The 27,799-nt window shown below is 43.6% G+C and overlaps 1 protein-coding gene across 4 annotated transcripts in view; it reads left to right on the top strand.

Annotated features, from left to right (window-relative positions):
- The window catches only part of ALG14 (ALG14 UDP-N-acetylglucosaminyltransferase subunit), a 50,951-nt gene that overhangs the window by 10,216 nt on the left and 12,936 nt on the right, over positions 1–27,799 (top strand). The window contains exon 4 of one of the 4 annotated variants that reach the window (XR_015950791.1): positions 18,722–19,194. Coding sequence is in view for 3 of the 4 variants with exons in the window: in XM_035123083.3 (XP_034978974.1) it covers positions 18,722–18,952 (231 nt within the window). In the remaining variant the exon portion in view is untranslated. Of the gene's footprint in view, positions 1–18,721; positions 22,335–27,799 lie in introns of those variants that run through there. The other 3 variants (XM_035123084.3, XM_035123083.3, XM_088673156.1) reach the window with 3 other exon arrangements.

The following is a 27,799-nucleotide window of genomic DNA, read 5'->3' as shown; positions in this document are numbered from 1 at the left end:
GCAGTTCAGCTAGAAGGGGCACCAATAGAAAAGCACCAAAGGATGCACCGGCCACCCAAAACAAATACATATTCAAAAAGCTTCTGAAGGTCTGGAGCATGGTCGCTTTCCAGAGGTCAGCTGGCAACAAATTTCAGAGTCGTGGGGCTACCACAGAGAGGGCCCTGTGACGTATTTCACTGGCTGCAGTGGTATGCAAACCAAGAGGACCTCCATTCTTTTTTTTTTTTAAGTTTATTGAAGGTAAATTACAGATATAATGCAAAAGAATACTTCATACAATTAAAACAAAACTACAAAGCAATATCAATAAAAAATAATAATCAATTTTACGGTTTCTTGTCTCTTTTTCCTACTACCTTTACTGTGATTCCTAATTTCTAACATAAGGTAAACAAATAATACATCCTTTTTTTTTTACTCCCCCCACCAAACCATAATTTCTACAATATAACATATTCAACTTTAAGTCATTAAATCATGTTAATACCCCTGACTTCCGGTCGCTTATTGCCGTGCGACTCATTTAGTTGTTCTATGTACCGTCTTTTCTCTTCAGAATTCTGTTAGTTCTTTTGTACACACTTATACTGATCATACCCAATTAACTGAATCATTTTTCTATACCAATCAATTCAAGGCAGCCATAAAGATTTCGTCATTGTTATAATATTCTTGTAAATATTTCCTAAATTTTCCCCATTTTTCCAGAAATTTTTGTTTCGAATTTCCCCTTAACTTATCTGTTAATTGAGCCATATCAAGAAATTCTAGTAGCTTCGATCTCCATTCTCCAATGGATGGAATTTTGTCCCCTTTCCAGTTGGCTGCTATCAGAGGACCTCCATTCTTAATCATTGCGTGTGGGCAGGTGGATACAGGTGTAAGTTGTCCTTCAGATAACTCTGACTCAGATCACCCAAGGCTTTGAAGGTGAAAACCAGTTAATGTAAATAGCTGGAGAAAAAATAATCCATTCGTAAGGGAGGCGCCACCAACGGCTTTCTGTCGTAAAACCGACGTTAGAGATGTTAACTGCCGCCTCTTTTAAAGTGTCTTGGGAAAGAGCATCTGATAACAATTGAAAGGGAAAGCTGTGTATTGTTTGATAAGGTTCTCCCTGAACACTTTGAGGTATTGCATCTTTTTTTAAGAGCAACAGCGCACAACCCCTTTATCGTACGCCTTGGCTTAATATATTATTACACAGACATTTATCAGTCAGAGTATCTAGCTTTGAGCTTGAAAGCCGCCTCAACAACAACATATATTTAACTCTGCTTGGGTGAGACTGTGTTTACTGAGCACAAGATCCTTGGCAGGCTACCAGGTCCCAAAGGTTTAAAAAGTCTTCAGAGGAGGGTGGAACAAAAAAAAGTTGGGGTTCCGAGTTGACAGCATCTGTCAAAGGCATCTGCCACGGAGCTCAACTTCAAAGGTGTTAAAAATAGGAAACACCAAGAAAAGCACCAAATGAGGCCCAAATGACACGGTTGCTGTGCTGGAATCTGTGGACACACTAGGCGTTAATCGGTGTGGGCAGGTTGTTGTTGCTGTCGTTCTTCTATTTCTACTGCACTGCTAATGGGGAAGCAGTGGGATTTCGGAATGCTTTCGAAAAGTCACTTGCGTCTAGCAAGACCTGATTGTGCAGATTCTTGTGCCCTCCCAAACTCCTCTCGACGGCAAGAAGAAATCCGAGGAGCTCAAGGAATGCGAGATTAAGCAAATACAGCAAGCGCTGCCCTCAACATTACTTTGTGGGAAAAAGTGGCAGTCAAGCAGCCTTGCCTGCAAGTAGGGCTTTGGTGGTAACAAGCAGAGAGGGCAATTGGCTATGGCACAAGGTTGTAAACACAGCACAGCACAGCAGGCTCTGGAAGACAGCATTCTGAGTAGATCACACACAGAGGTTTGTTTATTACATTTAAAGCTTGTTTTTTCCTCCAAGGAAGTCAAAGTAGCACACATGCCTCTTGCGTTTTTTCCTTCAAAACAACCCTGTGAGGTAGGTTAGGCACAGAGATAGTAACTGGCCCAAGGTTATCCAGCGAGTTTCAGGGTTGAGTGGGGATCAGTCTGACATCCTCGCCGCTCTACCATTCTGTCATTTGCTTGTGCGTAGCGGTTTGATGTTGTGCCGGCAAAGCAACTGGCCAAATAAGTCTACCCAAGTTGCTAGTCCACAGGAATATTTTTACCAACCTGCGCTCTCCCAATATAACTGCATTTATAATAATAATAATAATAATAATAATAATAATAATAATTTATTATTTATACCCCACCCATCTGGCTGGGTCTCCCCAGCCACTCTGGGCGGTTTCCAACAGAAAAGTAGAACACAGTAATCTATTAAACTTTAAAAGCCTCCCTGAACAGGGCTGTCTTCAGATGTCTTCTAAAAGTCTGGTAGTTGTTTTCCTTTTTGACATCTGTTGGGAGGGCGTTCCACAGGGCAGGCGTCACCACCAAGAAGGCCCTCTGCCTAGTTCCCTGCAACTTGGCTTCTCGCAACGAGGGAACCGCCAGAAGGCCCTCGGTGCTGGACCTCAGTGTCCAGGCAGAATGATGGAGGTGGAGACGCTCCTTCAGGTATACTGGACCAAGGCCATTTAGGGCTTTAAAGGTCAGCACCAACACTTTGAATTGTGCTCGGAAACGTACTGGGAGCCAATGTAGATCTTTCAAGACCGGTGTTATGTGGTCTCGGCGGCCGCTCCCAGTCACCAGTCTAGCTGCCGCATTCTGGATTAGTTGTAGTTTCCTAGTCACCTTCAAAGGTAGCCCCACGTAGAGCGCATTGCAGTAGTCCAAGTGGGAGATAACTAGAGCATGCACCACTCTGGCTAGGCAGTCTGCAGGCAGGTAGGGTCTCAGCCTGCGTACCAGATGGAGCTGATAGACAGCTGCCCTGGACACAGAATTGACCTGCGCCTCCATGGACAGCTGTGAGTACAAAATGACTCCCAGGCTGCGCACCTGGTCCTTCATGGGCACAGTTACCCCATTCAGAACCAGGGAATCCTCCACACCTGCCCGCCTCCTGTCCCCCACGAACAGTACTTCTGTCTTGTCAGGATTCAACCTCAATCTGTTAGCCGCCATCCATCCTCCAACCACCTCCAGGCACTCACATTTAGCCATTAGGGTGTAAAAGAGAGAGCATGTGCTACTGCAGTGCTTTGTTCATTTCCTCCATCCAATCACTGCTTTTGTGTAATCCCCCAGTGACAAACTTCCAATCCCTTTTCAGAGCAATGCATTATTCTCAGGTGTAGATTGCGCCAGTGTTTATAAATTCAAAGAAAAAAAGCAATATTCCAGGGCTTCTCTTTTTTTTAGCCAGAACTCACCAGAACTCAATTCCGGCACCTCTCAGGTGGGCGCCATTGCCATTATAAGAGAACAAGGGAGGCGTTCATGGTGAGTTCTGGCACCTCTTTTTCTATAAAAAAAATAGCACTGCAAGAATCTGTCTATTTAGATAAAACCTTCTCTATGACAGGGTGTTTTTCTATATGCACAGAGTGCTTTCTCCACCAAGACAGCATTCTTGTACATGCACAAACCCTGCATCCTATTGCCTGAAGTGATGAAGCCCAGGAAAAAGGCTTTACCTCTTGATTCTACCGACTGACCTAAGGGACTCCAATGTTTTCCTTCCTGCTCTGTGTGAGAGAGTGACGAGGCAAGGATTCCATCTGGCTTCCTTAACCCTAATGGATTTCATACTTCTTTACAGCTGGATAGGCTGGAGGCAGCTGTCTAGCTTAAGGCCGACTACAACACCATTTGGTTACTGTATCTCCCAAAGGTGCCAAGTTAGGCACCCTAAGGTGGGATTGGGTAGGGAGTACCGTCAGTGCATACATATAGCATTATGGACATGAGCAAGCAATGTAAGGTGCCGGAGTCACAGTCTTGCTAAGTTCCACCATAGCAAACAGATACAATTGTTATAGAAACGCTCACACAGTGATGAAAGGCGATCTTTATTTCACTTAGCTAAGACTTTCCATTCTCTCCGCAGCTCTCAAAATGTCTTAAGTTCATAGCGCTTCTGTAGCATGCTAGAATGGATAATAAGGTATTGTTCCTTTGTAGCATTATTTGCATTAGGGCTTTCCCCCCACTTTTTATTAGAGGAGAGAGTGCAAACCTAGATTATGTTCCAGTATATTATTGGTTTCTTCTGTCCTGATCTCTGGAGTTTACAGAGCACATAGAAAAAATTATTATTATTATTATTATTATTATTATTAAAAATAGTTTTCTCCTGTCAGAGAGAATTGGCTAAATTGCTTTGTGGGGGTTTTCCATCCATAACTTGTCTGACAAAATACTGCTGTGTGTGTGTGTGTGTGTGTGTGTGTGTGTGTGTGTGTGTGTGTTGTCTCATGTGCTTTTTTAAAAAATTGGAGAACAAACATATTGGGGTTGTATCTAAAGTAGTGCTAGGTGAATGTTGCAAAAGGATTTCTGCTTGCACAATGGAATGTTCTTTCCCTCATAGAGCTGGCCACTGTGGGAACAGAATGCTGGGCTAGATGTCTTGCTCATCTTATGTTCTCAACCTCTGTTCCTTGAAGACCTGCCTAATGATGGGTACAGCTGGATATGGTGTCCTCGGCAGGCAAGAAGGCCAACTTGGGACTCAGACCCATGACCCTGTAATTAAGAGCCTCATGCTGTACTGACTGAGCTATCCCAGACAGGCCTGCCAGAAAGACAATAGTGACGACACTTTGTCCAATATGTAAAGATGGGTGTTGCCACACTAAAGACCTGATTCTGACATTGCATGGATTAGACCTCCTGAGAAGACCATACCTGCCATTCTCACGGGCAGCCCCACATAGAGCACAATGCAGCAATCCAATCTGGTTACAGTGCATGGGCAACAGCAGTCGGGCTGCCTCGGTTAAGAAACAGCTGCAGCTCGCATATCAGCCAAAGCTGGAGCACCCCCCCAGACTAGGAACCTGCTTTTTCAGGGAGAGTGCAACCCCGTCCAAAACAGGCAATTGATCAATTATCCAGACTTGGGAACCACTCACCCAGAATACCTCCGGCTTACCAGTATTCAGAGTCAGTTTGTTGGTCCTCATCCAGCCCACCAGCAAGTTCAGGCACTGCTCCAGGGCTTGCATAGCCTCTCTAATTTGGATATTACGGAGAAATAGAGCTGGCCATCCATCCGTTTGCCCCAGATCTCTTAATGACTAGGAGCTCTCCTTGGTCCTGCAAGAACTGACCTTCCCTTGCCACGTCACCCCATGGGCTCCTTTGCGAGGCCAGAGCAGAACACCCAGTGTGAAAAGTTTGGTCTCTTGCCCTTCACTATAATTTCAAGGGGGAGAAATGCCTTCAAGTCGACTAGAAATATATTTGTGCCAATAATAAGAATTGCAAATTGCTAACATGAGACATTCCTATAAGCTGCAGTGGATGCATCTGTGTAATGTTCATTTTGTTAATATTGAGCATGACAGAGCTTAAGCTGAGTGCACTTTTAATCCCATTGGTTTCAGTATGAGAGAGTTAAGAACATGTTCAATTCGCCTGCTGAAATCAATTAAACTTAAACATATCTAAAGTTGGCAGGATCATAACAATTGTTCTGAACAACAACCAAAAAGCAACAATTTGAATTCTTTATACAGCCCATATTAATTTCAGTCAATATCAGGGCTGGCTAAGATATGACCCTCCAGATGTTTCTGAACTATAGTCCTGACCACTGGCCATGGTTGGGGTTGGTGGAAAGTGCCGTTCAACAACATCTGGAAGGCCACAGGTTAGCAACCCCTGGCCTAGATATACAATCCAGTGCTGCAAAGCAACCAAGTCAGAAACTTAATTGGAAAATATAATGGCCAATGTAGGAAAATATAAACAGAAGTCATCCATACCTACAAGGCAAAGCTCCTGCATTAGAGGCAGAAAAATGAAACCCCAATTCAGGCGGTCATGCTTAAATCCCATCCATTTCAAGGGAACTTAAAAGTTCAACACAACTTTAGTTGTCCCGCTGATTTAAATGGGACTTGGACTAACTTGCTCTGGATTGGGACCACCATTCCCTATTATTATTATTATTTTGTGCAGCTTTAGTATTTTAGGAAGGAGGCCTGCAGCCAGGGTTGCTTTTGTTACTGTTAACGGGGAAGCTCTCCTGAAACCAGTTAACGCACCTCCAGCACCAAGGACATCAGAAATAAATGCGGCGTTCAGCAGTTCTGTGTATCGTTTCAGACCATTACCTTCTAATAGCGTTGAACATGCAGTTTCAACTGGTTCTATTCAGTGCCATCCTGAGTGCCGGTGGGGGAGAGGAGAGGAAGCTGCGATACGATCTCCAGTATTTAGAAAGAACACAGTGTGGCTGATAATTACCTAAGCAATAATATCTGATAGCATGAGAGAGAGGTCTGAATGTTCTTTGTTTCATCAATAACGGAGGTTGCATTCCTTTGGATATCTGCTTTGGAAATATCCAAGCTGTCAGGCCTCTTTTTTTGGCTAGAGAAATTGGAGGTGGCGGCGGGGAGAGAGAGAGTTGAGTTTAAACTGCCTAGGCATGGCTGTAAGTGCACACATTAGTCACAGTCCTGCAATCTGCCTCCCTACCTGCAATACACATGGAGGGCAGGATGCAGAGCAGCTGTAGATAATAGGGTGGGGACCCTCTCAGCCAGTCCCTAACTCCCTGCCCTCTTAACTTGCATCCAGTTTAGGAGGTGGCCCTGTCTGTCAGCTTCCTTCTCTTTAGTTGGAGGAGGAGATTTGCAGAATTCAGCAGGGAGGGAGATGGGGGGGGATGACTCTTGCCTGTCATTGGTTCTCTCCCTTCCACCCTGTCAGTCCCAATGGGGACCAGTCATCACTGAGCCAAAGTACGTGTGGGACTCCATGAGGTGATGCGCAGGGGGACCTTGGCTTCAAAGGACTGCATTGCCACGTGCATAACCAAGAAGGAACAGTCTGGCTACTGACTTGCAGTATTTCTATACCACCCAGTAGCAAAGCTTCCCTAGGTGGTTTAGAAGTTAATAATAATAATAATAATAATAATAATAATAGCCATAAGATACAAAAAATTAACTTGTAAACATGACATCTAAAACAGAATTAAACCAGCCACGGAATTAAAAAAAATCCCAACAGAGAATGACATCAGTACAAAGCATTTGAAAAACACTGAAAGGTGTTTTTTTACGATGGAAAGGTCTGGGGAAATGAAATGTTATTCACCTTGTGCTGAAAAAAAAGCATTGAAGGAGCAACCACAGACATGGCTCTCCCTCTAGTAGCCACCCTCTGAAGCTTATTTTCTAAGAGTTCTCAGAGGCTAAAATCCTCTGAGGAGACACTCTGGATCCTTCTTTCCATATGTGTAATGTGAATTCTGACCTCAGAGTTAAAGTGACCCTTGCAGCCTATTTGTCTGAATTGCAAGTGGGCGTTGGGATCAGCAATGCCCCCATTTTAAAGTCCTTAAATTCCATGAATTCCTGTATCTCTCTGGTTCCTCTCTACTACCTATGCCCGTGTTCCTTGGTTCTCCTGACAATGGTGATGACATGAATGGATAAACGTAGCATTCCGAGTGTAGTCTTGCTGGTGCCAGACCAATGTTCTTTGGCCTGTATTCAATACCTGTATTTATGTAATGAGGAATTCCATTTATTAGCTACCTAATAAAGGTCCTAAGGGACGCAGGTGGTGCTGTGGTCTAAACCACTGAGCCTTGGGCTTACCAATCAAAAGGTCGGTGATTTGAATCCCCGCAACAGGGTGAGCTCCCGTTGCTCGGTCCCAGCTCCTGCCAACCTAACAGTTCGAAAGCACGCCCAAAAGTGCAAGTACATTAATAGGTACCGCTCCGGCGGGAAGGTAAACGGCATTTTCGTGCACTGCTCTGGTATCAGTGTTCCATTGCGCTAGAAGAAACTTAGTCATGCTGGCCACATGACCTGGAAACTGTCTGCAGAGCAGACAAACGCCAGCTCCCTCGGCCTGTAAAGCAAGATGCAACGCCACAATCCCAGAGTAGTTTGCGACTGGACTTAACTGTCAGGGGTCCCTTTACCTTTACCTTACTTCTGCTAAAACGTTCACAGTTGGAGCATTAACACTCCGGGAGAAAAAGTAACACTGGTTGCTGTTAGCACCGCCCATTGTAGCTTTAGCAATGGATGTGCCCCCCCCCTTTATGTATGTAAGCATTCATGTAAAGTTCCTAGTGGCATAGGGTTATGGCATCTTTCTTGAGCAATAGTGAAAACAAGCAATACAATTCACTTAGGAAAGGCAGCACACACACACCCTTTAAAACATTGCTCCAGATAAGCCTTCTTTAAAGACTGAAGGATTCCAGATTGCAATTTCAGATATGTGCTTGAGGAACCTGAAGACTGTTCCTGGGAAAGTGTGTGTTTAATTGAGCTCCTTCAGTCTTTCCATCATTCTGTTTTGATTTTTGGATCTGGCATCCTCCACTTATTTATTTTCCACACCATCTTTTTTTATTTAAAAAAACACCTTTGTTTTGCAGGGCTATAACTCAGTGGTGCAGCTGATAAGGCCCCAGGTTTAATCAATCACCAGTCAGAAAAGCCCATGCTAGGCTTGATGGACCAGTGGTCTTACTCACTATAAAGCAGCTGCTTGCATTCATATACCTGTATATGCTTGGAAAATATTTAATAGGGCCAGTTCTGGAGTTGCTTCTAATACATGTTTGGTTATGTGCATTTTTCAAACAGAACTTCCCCTTTCTGTTGGCGAATTATATTTTAGAGTTAACTTTTATACAGAGCTCTTTTGTCCTTATCGTTAAGATATGTCTTTCCCAAAGGCCGTCTACTTGGCTTTTCTTGCATCTTAACATAAAGAATATATAGGGTCTTGTGGCACAGCCTCCCACCATGCTGGTGCAAATATTTGGGGCAACCACCCTACCAAAACAGCACAGTCAAAGAGGGCCAGTGCCAAGCACTTGAATCAACTGTTCATCTGAGCAGTCTACTTGCACATAATTTCTGTGATTCTGACAACTCTCATCCACCCGAGGAGGTTTCTAGCAAACAGGCGGCACCAGGCCTAAAATGGGAAATCACAAGCCTCAGGAAGTGCTTAAAACAGGCCTGCAAATAGGCACTTACCTGTGCCAAGTATGAATTTCTCCTTAGGCAACCAAATGTTAATCCAGAGTCTTTTCTTTAAATCATTCATGCAGCTTTTCTACAGCAGAAAGCTTTTAAAAATACAAGAAATCCATTTCACATATTCTATCCAGTTCTCTTATGATCATTTAGTATCTCACCATGAATCAGTCTGTTAATACTTTTACCTTCATACTTGCAGAAGCTGCCATTGAATTATTTTCCACAGCTGAGATACTTCCCCCATAATCACGAAAAGCAGCTTTCTGGTTTTAACTCCTCTTCTTGGAATTTGGAAGCTTGAAGGAGCTATAGGAGGAAGCAGGCTGAAAAATGCTGGAGGGGGAAGTTTATTCCCAGGCTCCCTGCTCCAAGACGTGTTGTGGTTACTCTGGTTTGGCCCCATTAATTGAAAGTGGCTTCCGGATCTGAGCTTAGCAAGCATTGCCAAATTAAGAAGGCATTGAGAATAGAGAGAACCACCTTCCACTGCAAAGCCCAGCTGCGAACAGTCCTTTGGAGTAAAATGTGAATTGCCGCCCAAGCCTAAGCATGTTTGCTTGGAAGTAAGTCTTGCTGAGTTCAGTGGAGCTCATTTCTGAGTAAACGTGATTAGAATTGCAATGTTATCTCTATGCATGTTTATTCTGAAATAAGCCCTGCTGTGTTGAACAGGGCTTATTCCACTGTAAACCAAAGGCTGTACTTACCTTGGACAAGCCTCGTTGAACACAGCTGGACCTGTCTTTCAAGTCAGCATATTTAGGATTGAGCCGCCTATGTCAGTTTGGGTAGAAAGGGGTGTGTGCTTTACATTCAGGCTGTAAAGGAAAGTAGGGGGATAATTTCTTATTTGAAGTTACCTCAAAGCAGAAGTGCTAGATGTCTCTCTCCTCACCAGTCCCAGAGCAACTGTTCTTTTGCCAAAAACTTGTAAGGGTGTGAAATTAAAGGATTTGTTTTAATTTGTAAGGGGCTGTATTTAATTTTAAAAACCTATATGTGCAGGCAGACAGGCTGTTTGAAATTGTGGATTGGTAATTGTTGCGGGCTTGCTCGCAAGGCTGGACCAGAAATAATTGCTGTGCAATCTTCTTGAGAAGCCAGGTGGATGTAACAGCCACCCGTTCCACCTGAGGCTGCGGAAGAAAACGCAGCTGATCCTGGGATCTGTGGTTTGTTAAGGGTGCTTACCTCACAGAGCTACAGTTCCCAGCACCCTTTACAAGCTGTATTTCTTAGGATTCTCCATGAATGTTAAAATGGTGTAGCAACCTAAGTCACTTCGGGAGCTGCCTTAGCTGAAAAGTAACTTGCAAATGCATAGAATGCATTATTGCGGCTAGACCCCAAAACCTTGTGACTGTTTTGACAGTGAAGGTACAGCAGAGGAAATGCTCCAGGAGGTCAGATTGTCTCCATGCACTTCAGGTACAAGTGGAAAGGCAGCTGAAACAAAAGAGTAAGCAAAAGAAAACAGAACAGTGAAAGTGAAGGAAATTAAGAAAACACTGAGCAGAGTAGAAGGAAGAAAGGAGGGGGGTCACTGTCATATAGTGAGCCAAGGACAGGAAAGTGGGGTTCACAGAATGGGAAGCACCTATGATCAGAAGGGTCCCTAACTCCCTAGAGATTTAGGGACCCACAATATGGGCCATGAAGTTAGTAAGGGAATGTGCTGGAGTCCTGATAGGATAATTTCGGCACCCCTTGTAAACGCCTCCAAGGAGGAAGAGAGGTGGCAAGTAAAACAAAAGGAGTCTCATCAGTCCGACAGCTTCCCAATGCTCTCTTCTGTCCTCAAAGTTCCCTGCCTGAGAAGAAAAGTAAAGTACCATAACAGTTCAGAGTCATCCAGTGGTGAAACCAGAGTTCCAAGCCAGAACATTTCTTCTTTAAATCCTTGCTTGCTTGTTCAATAACTAAATCAGGCACCAGCATTTATCCTGCCAGGCTGTTTTTTCCATGCATGCCCACCTGCCCTACACCTCGTGTCAGGTGAGGGGCAGGTAAAGATGGGGCTTTGTTGAAAGGGGCTTTGCAGGCACAATCAGCTGGCTGAAGTGCTGTGCTCAGCAAACCTAAAACCTCTGGGGCACTGATTTCCAAGCACCCAACAAACAGCTGATTGTCAGGCTCTTGGGAAGCACAGCACAAGGGGCTGTGCAAACTTCCTTTGGAAAGGAAAAAAAAGTTCTGTGTTTTAAATGGTGCGCTCCTCTCTCAGAAGGAAGCATGTTGTATTCAGAGAACTTCCCCAAGGACTTTGAATACAAGCTGCTTTCCCTGCAGAGGGACAAATGCTCCAGTTTTAGAAACATTTTCAGCTGATGGTCCATTATAAGGGAGCCTCTTTGAAGGCACACTAAATCCATATCTTCCAGGGTGGTTGCTCTAGCAGACAATCAGCAACTGCAGCAACCTCCTTTGAACTTTGCCTCTTGTCAGTCACCTGATGTCATGACAACCCTGTGACCAACAAGTGGGTGGCTCCTCCCACCCGTCAGTTGGTCTGCAGTGGGTGAGGGAGATAAGAATCCAGCTGCCCATTCCTAGTGTAGTTGGTCCTGAGCTAAATGGACCAATGATCTGGCTCAGTGTAAGGCAGCTTCTTAGGTTCTTGTGCTCCACCTTGGTTAGGTATGGGGAATACATCTACTAATGGTCCACTCCTTAATTGTAACCGGCTCAGGGAGACGCTGCAGTGGTGTTTGCATGGCCCATTAAGTAGCTTAAGAGAAGAACGAAAGTTGGGAAGCAGGCACATGGAATCGTGGACCATCAAAGAGCATGAAAGACTCCGTGTAGCACTGAGCAGTAAAGAGGTCCTGTGGTGGTCTCTTGGTTTCCAGCGTGCAAATACTCTTTCGAAGCTTTAGGATTCGTGTAGCAGCGGATCGCTTCCTCAGTTTTGCCACATCTATCCCCACACCACAATGCCTGCCCCAAAACTTCGGAGTAATATGGGGCCATTGGATATCCACATGGCTATAATGTACCCCACAGAAGAGCACAAAACGGGTGGCTATGTAACAGGGCAGCTCTCCTGTGACTCTAGCAAAACCGGTAAGTAAGACTGTGCCTACCTGCCTGCCTGCCTGCCTGCCTGCCTGCCCGCGCCATTTCCTTGTAAGTGTAAAGGTAGAATGGGGTGTATCAAGAAGTAATTGCTCATGCAATCACTTTATGTAGCCTAGGTTAATGATGATGATGATGATGATGATGATGATGAAACAACACTTTCATTATTTATATGCTGCCCATCTGACTGGGTTGCCCCAGCCACTCTGGGTGGCTTCCAAGAATTATAAAACCACAGTAAAACATCAAAGAATAAAAACTTGCCTTCATTTCTTTATATGTCTCCAGTGTAAGGATGCCACAGCACAAGCCTTTTATCAGTCTTGGCCGTCAATCATTTTGCCTTCATGAATCTTAAAATTGGGGGGGGGGTTTCCCTCTATTTTTGTGATTCCAAGGCATCCTTGCATCACACATCTGGAAAAAACCAGTTAATTCTGCAGTCTAAACCTACTCCACCTCCATGCCCCACCTAGCAAAGGGTGTATGGAGAGAACAAGTAGCAAATGAGGTGAGGCTTCCTTATCTCTACAGTCACCCCTTGTCATTATAAATCAGTTGCAACCACCTCTGTGCTGCTTGCATTCCAACTAGGCAATGGAAGCAACTCATCTTCTCTCTCACCCTGCTCTAGAAAGCTGCCAGGGCTCTCAAAAGCTTCTCAGTGGCTGCAGCAGAGGCAGTTTGGGAAGAGGTCTGGCTAGCTGGAGCTAACCCTCTTGTTATTTGCTCACATCAAAAGTTCAGTATAGCCAAGTTGCAGGATTTGAGCTCAAGAGCACTCTCCCCTGCTGTTAATTAATTAAACAGGCACACATACACGTATAGTGGGTTGCCTAAGGCTTCCTAGAAACACTTGGCTGGAACTCCGTAAAGGGACTACTCATGTATAAGCCCCATTAGAACTGTGTGTGAATAACATGGCAGGATTACACCTTAAGTGTCCAAGCAGGGATTTCAAACACATACAAATTTAACATCATAGCTGTTTTGCCATGCCAACTGTTCTATGTGGGAAAGGCACTTATAATTGCTCTTTGTTTTGTAAGGCACTGGCAAATAAGGGAGGACAAAGATGCTGTTAGGTGCCTTCGCGAATCACTGCCAAAGTTCAGGCAGTTATTTGGCCACAAATCAGAGCTTTGGCACGGAACATGGAAATACAGTGTGTTACACTACCACTGCTGGAACTTACAAAGGCCAGTGTCTACGGCAGCTTTCCGCTCTGATAAGGTCCTTAAGCCTTTCTTCAGCAGAACGGCTGCATGCTCAAAATGTGTGGGTTTGCACCAAGAGTCTGGAGTCATTGTCCCCTTTTTGTTTCTTTTAGCTTGGGAGCATCCCGAGATCTCCAATGTGGAATTAAAATACACATAGGAGTTCATTTGTTTCAACAAGTGGCCTAAAAGTGGCTTTCTCCCTTCTGTGGCCAGTTTGGCTGACATTTAATCCATGCAAAGCTAGGTTTCTGCATTGGAAACTAGTAAATGTCATTTGAACAGATTTACAGATTCAGTAGACTGAGGCAGCTTTCATCTGCAAAGTGTCAAAGTTCAATGGATGCCAAGTCTGGGGGGAGGGGGATGAGAAATGGTTTCTGCTGTCTTCATACATTTTGCCTACATCAACTGGGTCTGTTTTCTCCTTTGCCCACAGGGAAGGGTGGGTGTGTTTATGTGTTGTGCATTTTGGTCCTGTTTGTGGGTTGGTAAAGGGACCCCTGACCATTAGGTCCAGTCGTGACCGACTCTGGGGTTGCAGCGCTCATCTCGCATTATTGGCCAAGGGAGCTGGCGTACAGCTTCCGGGTCATTTGGCCAGCATGACAAAGCCGCTTCTGGCGAACCAGAGCAGCACACGGAAATGTCGTTTACCTTCCCGCTGTAGCGGTACCTATTTATCTACTTGCACTTTGACGTGCTTTCGAACTGCTAGGTTGGCAGGAGCTGGGACCGAGCAATGGGAGTTCACCCCGTCGCGGGGATTCGAACTGCTGACCTTCTCATTGGCAAGCCCTAGGCTCTGTGGTTTAACCCACAGCGCCACCCGCGTCCCTTGTGGGTTGCTACTTGCAGTTAATTATTCTGGGAGTGTTTATACAGTGCAGTCCCTATGCATATTAATTCCGAAGGAAATCCCACTCTGTTCCATGGCGCATGCTCTCAAGTATTTAGGATTGCAACTTTCAATGTTACGTTCTGTGGTTAGCACTGCAGATTGCAAAGAACATAAGTATCACAGAAAACAGGAGTCCTGTGTCAGGCTCTTTCCATTGGTAGGGTCTAGTAGTTCAACTTGCTCTGTATCCTGATGCTATTTCAATCATTTCACCAGCAGCAGCCAATTAAAAGCACATTGAAATGATGGAAGGGCTCAGGGTAAGTTAAGCTAGCTGTGGAGTGAGGGAGAGTAGAAAAGTTCAATGCAGACCTGCAGCTTTTGTTACAACAGCCTGTTACTCTTTGTAATGTGAAGGTGGAAGGCAAGTGAAATCCCTGCAATGGAACAGAGAAAGAAAATAATATAGACAAAGCCCAGAGGAAATATTTTCAGCACAGGGAAATCTTCTGCTATGAGAGCACTGGATCGTAAAGGTTCTATGAAAGTACAATTACTGCCCAATTAAAGAAAACTTAATCAATTGATTCAACAAATTGAATAATGTGTAAATTTGCTCAGGCAGTTTGTTTTAAAGATTTAAATTTGTTTATCAGCTTGTTTTATGGGGGGGATACATGCTTGGTTTTGGAGGCACCATCTTAGGCTATATGTTCCCTTCTCTGTGAAAGTGAAAGGAGAGTACCTCTTCCAATGTGGACCTAGCCAATTTTAGGGGAGCAGACGCAGGTTTCGCTATCTGAACACAATGCGTTATCAGGAATTCATTTGTTAAGTAAGCATTCGCAGAATGAGTCAACAATTTCCATTAATTTCTGTGGTAAAAACTTTGACCCCAAAGTGATGAAGAAACTCAAGAAAACCATCTGAAACCTTGCAGAAAGGAGACAAGGAATGTCTAATGTCTTACTCCCCCTCTCCCCAATGATTTCTGGTGAAACGGCTGCACACACCAGCACAACACAAAAAAGTAAGACTTGTTTAAGGTTGCTTATTCGTTTACAGTACTGCAGGCAGATCTGGCTATTTGGATATCTGAATCTGCAGTGTGTATAGCGAAGTTTGGATACTAACTCCTCTTGTTTGGAGAAGTTTGTTTGGAGATTTTCATATAATAAACATTTGGATAGTGGGGCCTGTGTGTATATTAAAAATGTGTTGGGGGGAAGTCTTTTCAGTTGATTTAAAACTGGGGCAGGGAACTTGTAGCCCCCCAGTTGTTGCTGACCTATAATTTCTAGCATCCCTGACTGTTCACCATGCTAGCTCAGTCTGATGGGAATTCGATACCAACAATATCTGGAAGGCCACGTGTTCTCCGCACTGAGTCAAAAGTTTTTTTGAACTGATTAATTAATTAAAGGTTACAGTCCTGATTAAAAGAACAGAGCTCTGGTCAACACATTCTCTTATTGGAGGTGAAAGAGGGGAGCAGGCCGGTCCCACACACCATGGTGGATTTCTGGCAAAACAATTGGCTGTTACAGCCTCTGCTTCTTCCATATTTTCTTTCCCTTGTGGGCTGGCAGTTGAAAGTGTGTGGATAATTAGTACTTGGGAGGCTGGATGTGACCAGTTGTTGACACCTCAAGAATACCGTCACACAGAGGTGGTCAAAATGCTGTGAACTAATCTCATGGAAAGTTGTATCTGGGTGAAATTGGAACATGGTAAGGGACACATTACAGTTCTGCTGACACAGAATTCGTGAGGTGATTCTCTCTCGAATTAAAACTGTTGAACAGTTAATAAGAACTATAGAACAACTATGTCAAAATTGGTATTGCAGATTTTGAGGTGCCTTTCTACCCTAATGGGGGAACCAGTTACTATTTATTTCAATGGGAGAACAAGCCAAGGGGGAGGGGAAGAAATTCTTAAAGCAGACTCCTGCAGTTTTTTTTCTTATTATTATTAGCTGTTCATCTCCATGATAGCCCACGAAAAGAGTTCTCCGAAGCCTAATTATAATAAATTTGTGGATGACTCATGCTGACCACATTCGCAATTCCTCTTCTCCCCACAGAAATCTTGGATAGTCCCACAGCACATTATTATTTTCCCTGATAATTTTCTCAGAACTGCAAGCTTCCTTGGCGCACGTTAAGGCACACATTTTGATTTAATATTTCTGTAGAACCCCATCTGATTTAGAAGTTTTAGTCAGCTAGCAGTAAAAGCAGGACAAAAAAAACCCATCAAATATCCAAAGCGCCGAACAGGACTACATGTGAGGGGAAATAGGGTACTAGCAGAAACGGCATCCCCATGTTTAGCTCTTTCTCTTCAATATAGTACAGTATGTGGTAACACACTTGCCATTTGTAATTATGCCATGATGCTGTTAACAGATTGTAGGCCTCAAGGCAGGGGGCCCCAGTTAGGCTACTCTTAGGACTTTTGAAGTAGTTGATTCTCATGTACTGTCCCATCTTTCACACAGACATGTTCGCATCATTCCTGTCCCCTCCAACAGTTCCCTCCCCCTAAGCTACTTTTCCATTGTAGGGAATTTTTTTGTCACTTTCCCACCCAGACCTGTAGCCAGGCTGGGGCAAATGGGTACCCAGCCACCTGTGAGCTGTGCTTCACCTCTGCTGTCTCCTCCACCCCATTTTTTTTGGGGGGGGAGGGAATTGTCTTTTTAATTTGTGACATGACAAACAATGACAGCCTCCATCTACAGCAGTGCTTCCCAAATTTGGGTACTCCAGCTGTTTTGGGACTACAACTCCCATCATCTCTAGCTAGAAAGACCAGTGGTCAGCAATGATGGGAATTGTAGTCCCAAAACAGCTGGAGAGCTCACGTTTGGGAAGCCTTGATCCAAAGCATGACAGTTTGTTTTAAAAACAGGAGGAATTTAAGAACTGGGCCCTCTGGAAAAAAAATCAGTGAATAAGGCAGGGTACATGTATAACAAAACCTCAGCTGGAAGAGCCCCCCAAAGTCAGCCCGGCAACCATGAAGGAAAAAAAATCAAATTACCCAGTAATTTCCACAGTTGGATTCCAATCACCTAGCCCTAGAAAGGACAGTAGCGACAAGAAGATTGGGTGCCCCCTGAGCATTTCAGCACCAGGTTGGTTTCCCCCTTTGTTACTGAAAGGTTTGTCACAAGGATAGGAGTGGAATTGGGATTGTTGCCTGAGTGAAGTAAGAGCAGGGTAGTAACAAAGGAAGGAATGGCCTAGTGACACACTTGCCCTGCGAATTTATTTGAGAATTTCTACATACCTGTGTGCAATGTGCATTCTCTCAGGCTGCACCCACACCGTATTTTTACAGCGCTATTGAATCCCTTTAACAATCATGACTCCCTTCCCCTGAAGAATCCTGGGAATTCTATAGTTAGTTAAGGGTGTGGAGAGTTTTTAGGAGACCCCTATTCCCCTCACATAACTACAATTCCCAAGTTCCATGGGAGGAGAGATGGACTGTTAAACTACTCTGGAAATTGTGGGAATCGGGGTCTCCCAACAACTCTTGGCCCCCTTAACAAACTACAGTTTCCCAGGATATTTTGGGGGGAACCACAACAGTTAAAAGTGGCTTAATAGTGCTTTGTATGATGCAGATGTGGACTCACTCTCAGGGGTCATAGGTGGGGAAGTTACACTTTTGGGTGAAGATTCGGTCCTCAGTATCTGTAGAAAAGTTTTGTCTTCGTTTGTACAATTTGTATCCTGCGCCTTTCTCTCTGAAGGCTACCCAGGGCAGTCAGCAGCACAAAACCCGAAATAAAACAACATCCAGTATGCAATAATTTAAATGCCCTAAACGCACCTATCCCCTGCCGAAAGCCTGGACAAATAGCAAAACGTAACCGTTTCCAGAAGGGTAGCTGTGTTAGCCTGTTGCAGCAAAAACAACATCAGCTGCATCTGATGAAGCAGGACTCTGGTTCATGAAAACTAAGCCATAATAAATGTGTTAGCCTTTAAGGTGCCACAAGGCATTTTGTTGTTGTAGAAAAAATGGATGTCAGATGGCTAGGATCAGAAAGGCCTCTTCCCAGGGAACTGCTGCGAATCAACTTCTAAGCCCTGTTTCGACTCAGTGGAAGCCATCTTCATTTATTCGTCACCATAGATTGCAGTTTACAGAATAATACGAGCAAATAGTAGATTCTCTGTACCTTAAAACCCCAAATTTTGACAGTGGAGAAGGCAATGATTTTGTTTTTTCCAATAATCATTTTTATTTTGTCTTGAACTGAAATTGCATTAGCCTTTCACTTTTGTTCTTTTATTGTCCTGTATGACTGATGGGATTTATCCTTGCACTCTCCATTAATGGTGGGGTTTTGAAATTTAATTTTCTGTATGGCATTTTTTCTTTTTTCTTTTTAGGTTTTGTGCAATGGCCCAGGAACTTGCGTTCCCATATGCGCATCTGCCCTCCTGGTCAGGATGCTGGGGATAAAAAATGTAACCATTGTATACGTCGAGAGCATCTGCCGCGTGGAAAACCTGTCTCTGTCCGGGAAGATCCTTTACCACTTTTCAGATTATTTCTTCGTCCAGTGGCCTGCGCTGAAAGAAAAGTATCCCAAGTCTATCTATCTTGGGCGAATCGTGTGACAAGAAAGGACAATCTCAATGTGTTTTAGTACCGACTCTGATTTTTTTTCCCAACTGGTCCTTCATAAATTTACACAAGTCGAGCCAGAATCGCATGGCTGGATGTCACAAGATTATGCTTCTCTTTCCAGTTGCTGTCAGGAACTCAACTCTACCTCTGTTGCATCACTTTGGTTTCCAGGACTGCCGCCCTTCATCCTCATCTCTTAAAAAAGCCCCTTTCTGATGAGTCAGGGAATAAGGTAAATGGAGTAATATGGCAGGGGGGAAAGAATATTAGTTTGTGGTGAAATTGCACAGCGGAGAGGATCACTAATATTTATGTGGTGTCCATCAAGGTGCACGGCACTGTACAAAACAGTAGGAAAAAAATAGACTCTCACAAACACCCCTGCTTACATTGGATATAAGCATTTATTTAAATTTTCTTTGTTTTTGTTTTCCTTTTTTACTTTATGTTACACACACAATTCATATACGTATAAAACATGAAACTGACGTATGATGTTGGCTTATCCCTAAGGTACCACCTAGGAATCATGGAAGTAGGGCTGGTCCCTCGCCATCATCTCATTCCCGATCACAAAATAATGTTTTATTCACCTGCTGTCACAAGTTTTTCTCCAGTCACTAAAGGCGAGGATGTTGGCTGGTGCTAGCCTATTGCAATGAGATCCCATTGAGATTTATATGGAGAATTCCAATTGGGAAGATACTGGCCTTGGTCAGATGTTAACATTCCACATTTCCTTCTGCCCTCTTCTCCACATGGAACAAGTCAGAATTGGAATGGGCTGTACTTATTTGCACACAGTTTCTCCCTGACCTGTTCACTCTACCCATTACCCGCCTTCTGGTGTAAGACTATGTGGTGTGTTGGGGTCCTGCGGTCTCTCCTCAAAGGCCATTCAGGGGCAGTGGCTTTTTAGAGCCATAGCTGCACCGAGTAGTTGCTTAAACATGCCCCTTAAATTATAAGAAACAAAATCTTGTTCTGGTACCATAGCCCTTGTTTCCTGTATGCAAGCAGCAAAAGCCCTAGTGAATATTTTGAGCGTAAAGGAAACAGTCGTATTAACTTGGCCTGAGGACAGTTTTCGTTCTGCAGCCTTTCCAAAAAAAAAAAAAAAACCCAACCCATAGCATTAAATCCAGTATCATTTTTCCTTTTGGCCTCTCAAAAGTTGGCCCTGTGTAAGCTTTCTAAAGCATTGTGTTTAATTGTTAAGATAAATAAAGAGGTAGCGGATGTCACAAACAGATGAACCACATGTGCACGAGGGAGACAGATTTTTCCAAGCTGAGCGTTAAATCTTTTAACAGTGTTGAATTACAGGGAGGAAACTGTCATTAGGAAGCAGTGAGACTCTTTAGCACACTTTGCAGCCCCATGTGTGGATAATGAGCATTAATGATGCCAAAAAAAGGTAAAATGTCACTTTCTCAGTGAACTTAAGTATATGTAGGTTTTGTATGTTTAAAAGTTCAAGACATGTTTAGTTAGCGCGTGAACCCATCCCCTCCCTTAAATGGGAAATGGCATTTAATATCAAACACTGTTAGCAAAATCCAGTCTCCCACCATATCTATTTTCTAAGTTTGTTGCAGCCTTTTTCACCCATCTGGCAAACCATAACTATATATGTTGTTCTGTATATAAAGCAATGTAAACACATCTGTCATCTGCCTATACTGAGTCACATCGATGAACAAATTTTGGCTGGAGAAACATATACATTGAAGAGAGTAACAGAAAATTGGAAAAGGTCCACATGATGCACAAACGAAACACAAGGAAGCCAAACAATAATGCTATACTTTACTGCAAGAGAGTGATAGTTTTTACTTTCTATAGTAACTGTGACTTTTGATCATTTTTTTCTAGAGGGATGTTAAAATATGGAGAGGGGTAGCTTTGATACGAAGAAGTGAAGGTGCCTGTGGGTTGCAAACTGTCCAGATGAGTACGGTTGTTGTTTGTTAATTTAAAATCCTGCTTCTCTAGAGAAGTATTCATCTTGATGCTGCCATGTTGATACATGGGTTGATAAGGGAAATAACCTTTATCAGAAGGTGCTTCTCAATTTGGTCAAAATATATGTTTCAATTAATATCCCGTGAAGCCTGGTTCACATTTTGGGAACTCTCTGTTTCTATTTCGGCAGAGGAACTGGCATCTACATGAAGCTACTGGGAGGCATCATCTGGTGATTTGGAGCATGGTGCCACCAACATGCAGGTGCTACCCAGCTCCGTATCTCCATTCCATCAGAAAGGCTGTGCAAGGGCTGGAGTCTGGTGGACTAGAGTCTGAGGACCAGTAAACAGATGTTAAATCCTGAGAAGATTGAGATGCTGTGGGTCAGCCATTCCCAGGTTCAGGAGCTAGGAAGATGGCTGCTCTGGGTGGGGTAAAATTCCCACTGAAAGAGTAGCAATTCTCATCAATTCCAAGCTGTCACCGGGGCCCAAAGTGACTACGGTGATAAGGAGTGCTGTTTCACCAGCTACGACTGTTCCTGGACGAAGATAGTCTAACCTTGATTATCCATGTTCTAATAACCTGTACTGGAGGGTAGGACTAAAACCAATGGCTTCAAGTTACGAGAAAGGAGATTCTCAGTAAACACCAATAAGAACTTTCTGATAGTAAGAGCCGTTTGACAGTGGAACGGTCTCCCTTGGAAGGTTGTGGACTCTCCTTCCTTGGAGGTTTTTAAGCAGAGGTTGGATGGCCATCTGTCATGGATGGTTTAGCTGAGATTCCCGCATTGCAGGGGGTTGGACTAGATGACCCTTGGGATCCCTCCCAACTCTACAATTCTATGATTCTATGAACCTCCTCCTGGGTGAAATCAGGTTGTCCTCCACTCTAGGCAGAATTTGGAAGCTCACCTATTTGTCTAGGCCAGGCACCCCCAAACTTCAGCCCTCCAGATGTTTTGGACTACATTTCCCATCATCCCTGACCACTGGTCCTGTTAGCTAGGGATCATGGGAGTTGTAGGCCAAAACATCTGGAGGGCCACAGTTTGGGGATGCCTAGTCTAGGCCTTGGAGGTTTAACTGGTGTTACGGAGCTCTTAGCTGCTGCTGTTTTTATTGATGAGAACCTGTTAGGTCATTTAATGGTTTTGTGAAGTATGCAATTTTTTTCTGTTAGCCACTCTGTGCTCCATTGCAGAATGAAGGGGAGGATATAAAAATGTGAAATACATTATTTTAAAGAAAATAACAAATATTCCCATCCAGTGTGAACACATAGACCTCAGCTTTCCTTACTGTGGAAAACTGTGTTTGGTTTCTAGTGCATTTGGCCTAGGTGTGAAATAAATCTAATCCTTTGGCTTAGGTGTGAAATAAATCAAATACTCAAAAGTAACCTTGTGTACTGGTTTAGCTGCCACAGAGCCATTAATGTGTTTAATGGCTTCTACATGGAACCTAAAGGGATAAAATGCTTTCTTGGGAAGAATTCTGTGCAAAATGTATGGGTCAGCACTTAATATCCTTGGGAATGACCTGACCCTGGCTTCGACTTATGTGTGCTAGCTTTTGGCCTAGTAACTCAAATGGGGGTTATATTATCAGGACTTCCTGCAGCCTTGCAAATTGTTTTGGTAAGTAAAGGAAGATGTACTTACTGCCTGTTATGGCTAAAACTCTTTTCGTTCCCTGGGAATATTTATAGTTTTTTGTGTCACTCAATTTGTACTGTAGTCTAAAAGATGCTGCTGCACTGCATTTGCTTACATGTGGAACAACTGCCATAGAACAGTGTTAATAGAAAACATAAGTGGTTGGAGGATTCTGGTTCAGCCCCCCACATTTCCAGGTGAAGCAGGGATGGGGAAGCTGTGGTCCTCCAGATGTTGTTGGACTCTTAATTCCCATCAGCCCCAGCCAGCTGGTGATGAGAGTTGTAAGATGACAACATCTGGAGGGCCAAAGATTCTCTATCCCTGAGTTGAAGGATTTATGCACTTGCTCAAACTAACAGTAAAGACCTATATACTAAACCAGACCATTTGGTCCATTAATGCTAGATACAACTAAAGCAGATTATCATCATCATCATCATCATCATCATCACATAATTTATATCCTCACTTTTTAAGGGGGGGGGGAATCAGTTAATTGGTTTTCAAGTATCCTAACTAACTAACTTGATTTTTAAAAATCCATGGGTTAAGAACAACAGTCTCAGCTGCTAAACAGGATAAGCCTTTTAAACATCAGTAAAGGCCTAAGTAAGCAAGCCTAGGTTTTTAACAAGCATTTAAAACATCGAAGCAATGAAGTTTCCTGAATCTCTTGAGGGTTTCCAGAGAGTTGGTGCAAAAACTGAAAAAGCCCATTTCCACAATGTTTCCAGAGGACAATTCATGGGGGCCATAGTATGGCCGGCTGAGTCTTCTCCTAAACATGCAAAAAATGCCTGTGGTGCAGTAGCATTTGTGGGCAAGAAAATAGGAGCTTTTCCTCTTCAACCCTTCTCCAGCCCTCTATTTTCTCTCCATTTGCAGGGCAGGAAGGGGGGGAAGGGGAGCGGCCAGGTGGAGAAGTTGCAGAAGAGAAGCTGGGACCGATGAAAGCTTTCACCCTGCAAATGCCACACCCCTGCCTCCCACCCTGCTTTGCACTTTGGCAGCTCATTGGCCGCAAGCAATCAGTTGGGAATCCCTAACAGTTTTCAACGCATAACATACCAGTAGTTGTTGTTTTTCCAAAGTGGGGAGGGACATGACATTAAAAACTCAGCTAGGCCATCCTTAGCAACTTTGAGGCAGGGTGGTAGAGAGATAAACCTGATATAGGTGTCAGATGCCTTAGTTAGGGTAGGGCAGCAACAAAGAATGCTGCAGCATATGTTTTGCAATTTCTCTAATGGTGTTCTGGCAGTCTGGGTATATTAAAAGGCAACCCTAGTAGGGCTGCCCAGGGCAAGATGCATGTTTCTGTTGAGTTTTTTAATTTGCAAAGTCAAAGTCTTTACTTTGATCTGTACTGCAGTTTCATAGGCAGCTGTCATCCCTGCTCTGCTGCCCTGCCTGCAACCTTTTTGCAGGGTTTTTTGGAAGCCACCCCTGGCTTGTTTAGACTTGTTTAGCTTGTTTTCAAAAGTTATCTGGTGTCAACACATTAGCACACTCTGGAACAGATGGCTCTCGCCTAAAGTTGGGAAAACATCTCATCGCCAGTGGAACAAGTAAGATCCATTAGTGGAACAGGCTGTTTCGTACAGCAACCCAAAGCCAAGGCCAAAGCACATTTTGAAGTCAAATCTGGTGCAAATGCCTCAATCGACCATAACCTTGAGAGAGGAAAGATCTTAACCTAACACTAAACTGTTACAACGGATGAGACAGCCCAGTTACTGCCTGCATAACAAAGCACAGGTGGGCTTCAGGCCTTGGCACAATAGAAGAATCGTATTGATTTTAAATTGCATTTATTTGCTTCTTTCATCTCTTGCATTGAATGTCATTGTATTACAATGAGTGCAAATGGAATGCAAATTGTAATACAATAAAATGCAGTGTAAGTGCAGGGGGAGCAATGAAAATGCAATTTTTAAAAATCATACAGTGTCTATCACAGCGCATTACAATTGCTACAAAAAATTGGGAACCGTAGGTCTACAAAACAGACCAGCTGGATGTTACAGTGCTTTGTCCTTCTGCCAAGACATTTGGAATGTTTTTACACAGTAAATGTGCGGCCTTTTCCCACCTAGTTCTCTGTATGGCTCCCACTTTACCTCCAGATCCCCATGACAGGCAACACACCTTGGGAGTACAGATCACATCAGGAAATGCCACCTGGTCTGAGTGCGGAGTTTTCTTTTCTGCCATGCTCATCAAGAGGATATGTAGCATCAGAAACAACTTGCCAAAAAAAAAAAAAGCATTCCCAGCACGATGCTCACTCCCTTGAACCTGCTGCTCAGTTCTGCTCGTGTTTGCAGCAGCACTCAGGAAGTGATACCGCCAGGAGACCTCACTTGCAGGCACTGAAAGAAGCTTTGATAATGCACCAGACACAGCTTGCTTATTCTGGGCCTCTTCTTCTTTTCCTTAATGGAAACTTCACATGTGCAAAGATCTCTCATCTTACATAGCTCCTTCAGAGCCCCATAGAGAAAATATGCTTCAAAGTACAGTAATGGATCATGAAACGCCATCTCAAACCAATTCTTCTGTCTTTGGGATATCCCTGTTGTGTTCGTAGCTAAGTAATTGAGCAGGTTCCAGCAAAAAGTGCCAGCAAGGTTGGATTCCTCCACCCACAACCCTCTGCTATCTTGAAAAGTTGTTTCAGAGAATATGGTTTGGTAAAGGCATCGTAATGCAACAAATGGCAGAAATTTTGAATATTTTGTTTTAGTCTGTTCATTCAGGACTAGCCACGAGTCTTTGCACAATTGTTCTTTCTTTTACATTTCTCCTTTATGCAAGATGAATTCTCCCATATCCCCTTTTGAAGCTTCCAAAAAATATGATGAAACAAATTACCTGCTGGATTTAATGAAATAAAAAAACTTAAAACATGTCAATGAGAAATATAAATGGAAATAATATTTGCATCCAAGGACTGAACTTAGTTCTTCACAAATATGTCTCTTACTTGCAAGTAATCTGTCTGTGTAACACACCCAGACTCTTCACATTACGAAAACAATGTACACAATTATCAGTTCACAGGTCTGACAATGCCTGAAATTTCTGTTAAAATTAACAATTTACACTGGCTGAAACCTGATTTCAGAAGGTGTCTTTTAAAAAGTCTTGAAATGGTGCTCTGAAGGCTGTTAGGTAGAGAAATACGGTAGCTTCTTGCCCATTAGGTCTGACCAAAGCAAAGAACTACAGAAAGAAGTAAGTCAGGTAAAACTATTTGCATCAACAGGTGAAAGCAGATACTGCCTGACCCCTATAAAGACCTATAGGTTAGACTGATTCATTGGTCATAACCAGGCATCTCCAAACTTCGGCCCTCCAGATGTTTTGGACTACAATTCCCATCTTCCCCGACCACTGGTCCTGTTAGCTAGGGATCATGGGAGTTGCAGGCCAAAATATCTGGAGGGCCGCAGTTTGGGGGTGCCTGGTCATAACCATTAGAAAGACCTGCTGTTCTTAAATGCAGACCACCTTGGTCAGCACAGAAGAAGCTGGGCTGACAAGTTCAAGGCAGTGAATATAGAATTTTTGCATTTTACCCTCCCGATAACCCCATGGGGTAGGTTAGGCTGAGAAAACTGTAGGTTGAGCTAGGGCAGGAAAAGCTATAGAATTGTAGCATATTGGACCCCCTTGCCTCTCACCCTGCCTTTGACACATTCTGAGTGAACTTCCACCCCCTCCCCGTTCTGCTCTAAATGTCCTAATAAAATTGTGAAGGGAGTGCATGCCTTTTAGGTGATAGATGCATTCCTGTGGCAGTATCATAGTCACCCATTGCTAGCTTTGTGCTTCTGACACTTAAGAGAATCAATTGATTAAATGACGGCTGGAAGGGGCATTTTTAAAGAAACATTGGAGCAGCTTGATTTAGTTCAATCATTAACCCATTTAATCAATTTCGGGTGCTTATTCCTTTCCCCAGCAGAGTCATTTCTCAATACCCATAAGCTGCAACCTAATTTAATTTATCCCCCATGGGGGATAGTGGGGGGAAAAGACTCCACTTTGACAGTTCTTCAATTGGAATAGTGTTCACATTCTACTTTGTACATAACCGTATTTTGTTTCTATATGCATTAAAGAATAAGCAAAGATATGTGGTTAAAAGCTCGTAGGCCGGAGCAATAGTCTTAAGTTGTTCCAAAACCAATGTTGTTCCGTATAAGTTGCGAGTGGTATGAAAAAAATAATCTTAGCTGTTGCCATTTGAGACAGATGCTTTCCGTATTTTGCCAAGTCTAAAGCAGCTGTTCATCATAAACAGGTATGACAAGTCTGAGAAGAGATTGTGCTCCTTTTGGGTTTTTTAAGGGGAAACCAAAGTCCCTTCTGTAGTGCCTCTTTTCTTGTCGCCTACCCACAAACATGCTGTTCAGGAGTTGTCCTTGTCAACCATCTTCGCTTTCATCCTAGAGAACTGGTAACGATAAATTGCCAGATTCTATTTTAGTTAATGGATTTTTTAGAGAAGCTGACACAGCAGAATTTGCATTCTGCTATAAATTAAGAGGGAATGATGATATACACTCAGTGGCTGTTATGTGAGATAAATCAAAGTTAATCACTGGATTATCCGGTTTTGGCAAGGATCAACCTTTAAAAAGAAAACAACAGAAACAAACACGATCGCTGAACTATAGCAACATGCGTTCTACCAACTTGTGAAACACTGTCAGTCTAATTAAACTGCCAAGTAAACTGAAGGACAGGAATTTCAGCAAAGATGCTTTGTGTATTGTTCGGGTGTTGTGTATATATAGATAGATAGATAGTTTTCATTCTAAATTAAAGTTCATAAACAGGATGATGGGGAAAATAGGCCAAGGACTGAGAGTGGAAGCTTCACACATAACACTTGAAATTTTAGCTAAAGGGGTATATGAGGGGGGAAATCCATAAGAATCCAGCTTTGCCATTATTATTTTTGTTTGTTCGTTTGTTGCCTTATACCAGTGTTTTTCAACCACTGTTCCGCGGCACACTAGTGTGCCGCGAGATGTTGCCTGGTGTGCCGTGGGGAAAAGACGGCAGTGGGGCGGCGAGCCGCCGCGTCGCGCCTGCAGGATCCCTGGCTGGCTGGCTGGCTGAGCGCGTGTGGTTCCTTCCAAGAGGAGCCTGGCAGGCACCAGCAGGGGGAAACGCTTCTGTGGGGAAAGAAGGC

Source organism: Zootoca vivipara, chromosome 7 (assembly GCF_965207765.1).
Source record: "Zootoca vivipara chromosome 7, rZooViv2.hap1.1, whole genome shotgun sequence".
Taxonomy (NCBI): domain Eukaryota; kingdom Metazoa; phylum Chordata; class Lepidosauria; order Squamata; family Lacertidae; genus Zootoca; species Zootoca vivipara.
This window is presented reverse-complemented; position numbering and strand designations above follow the sequence as displayed.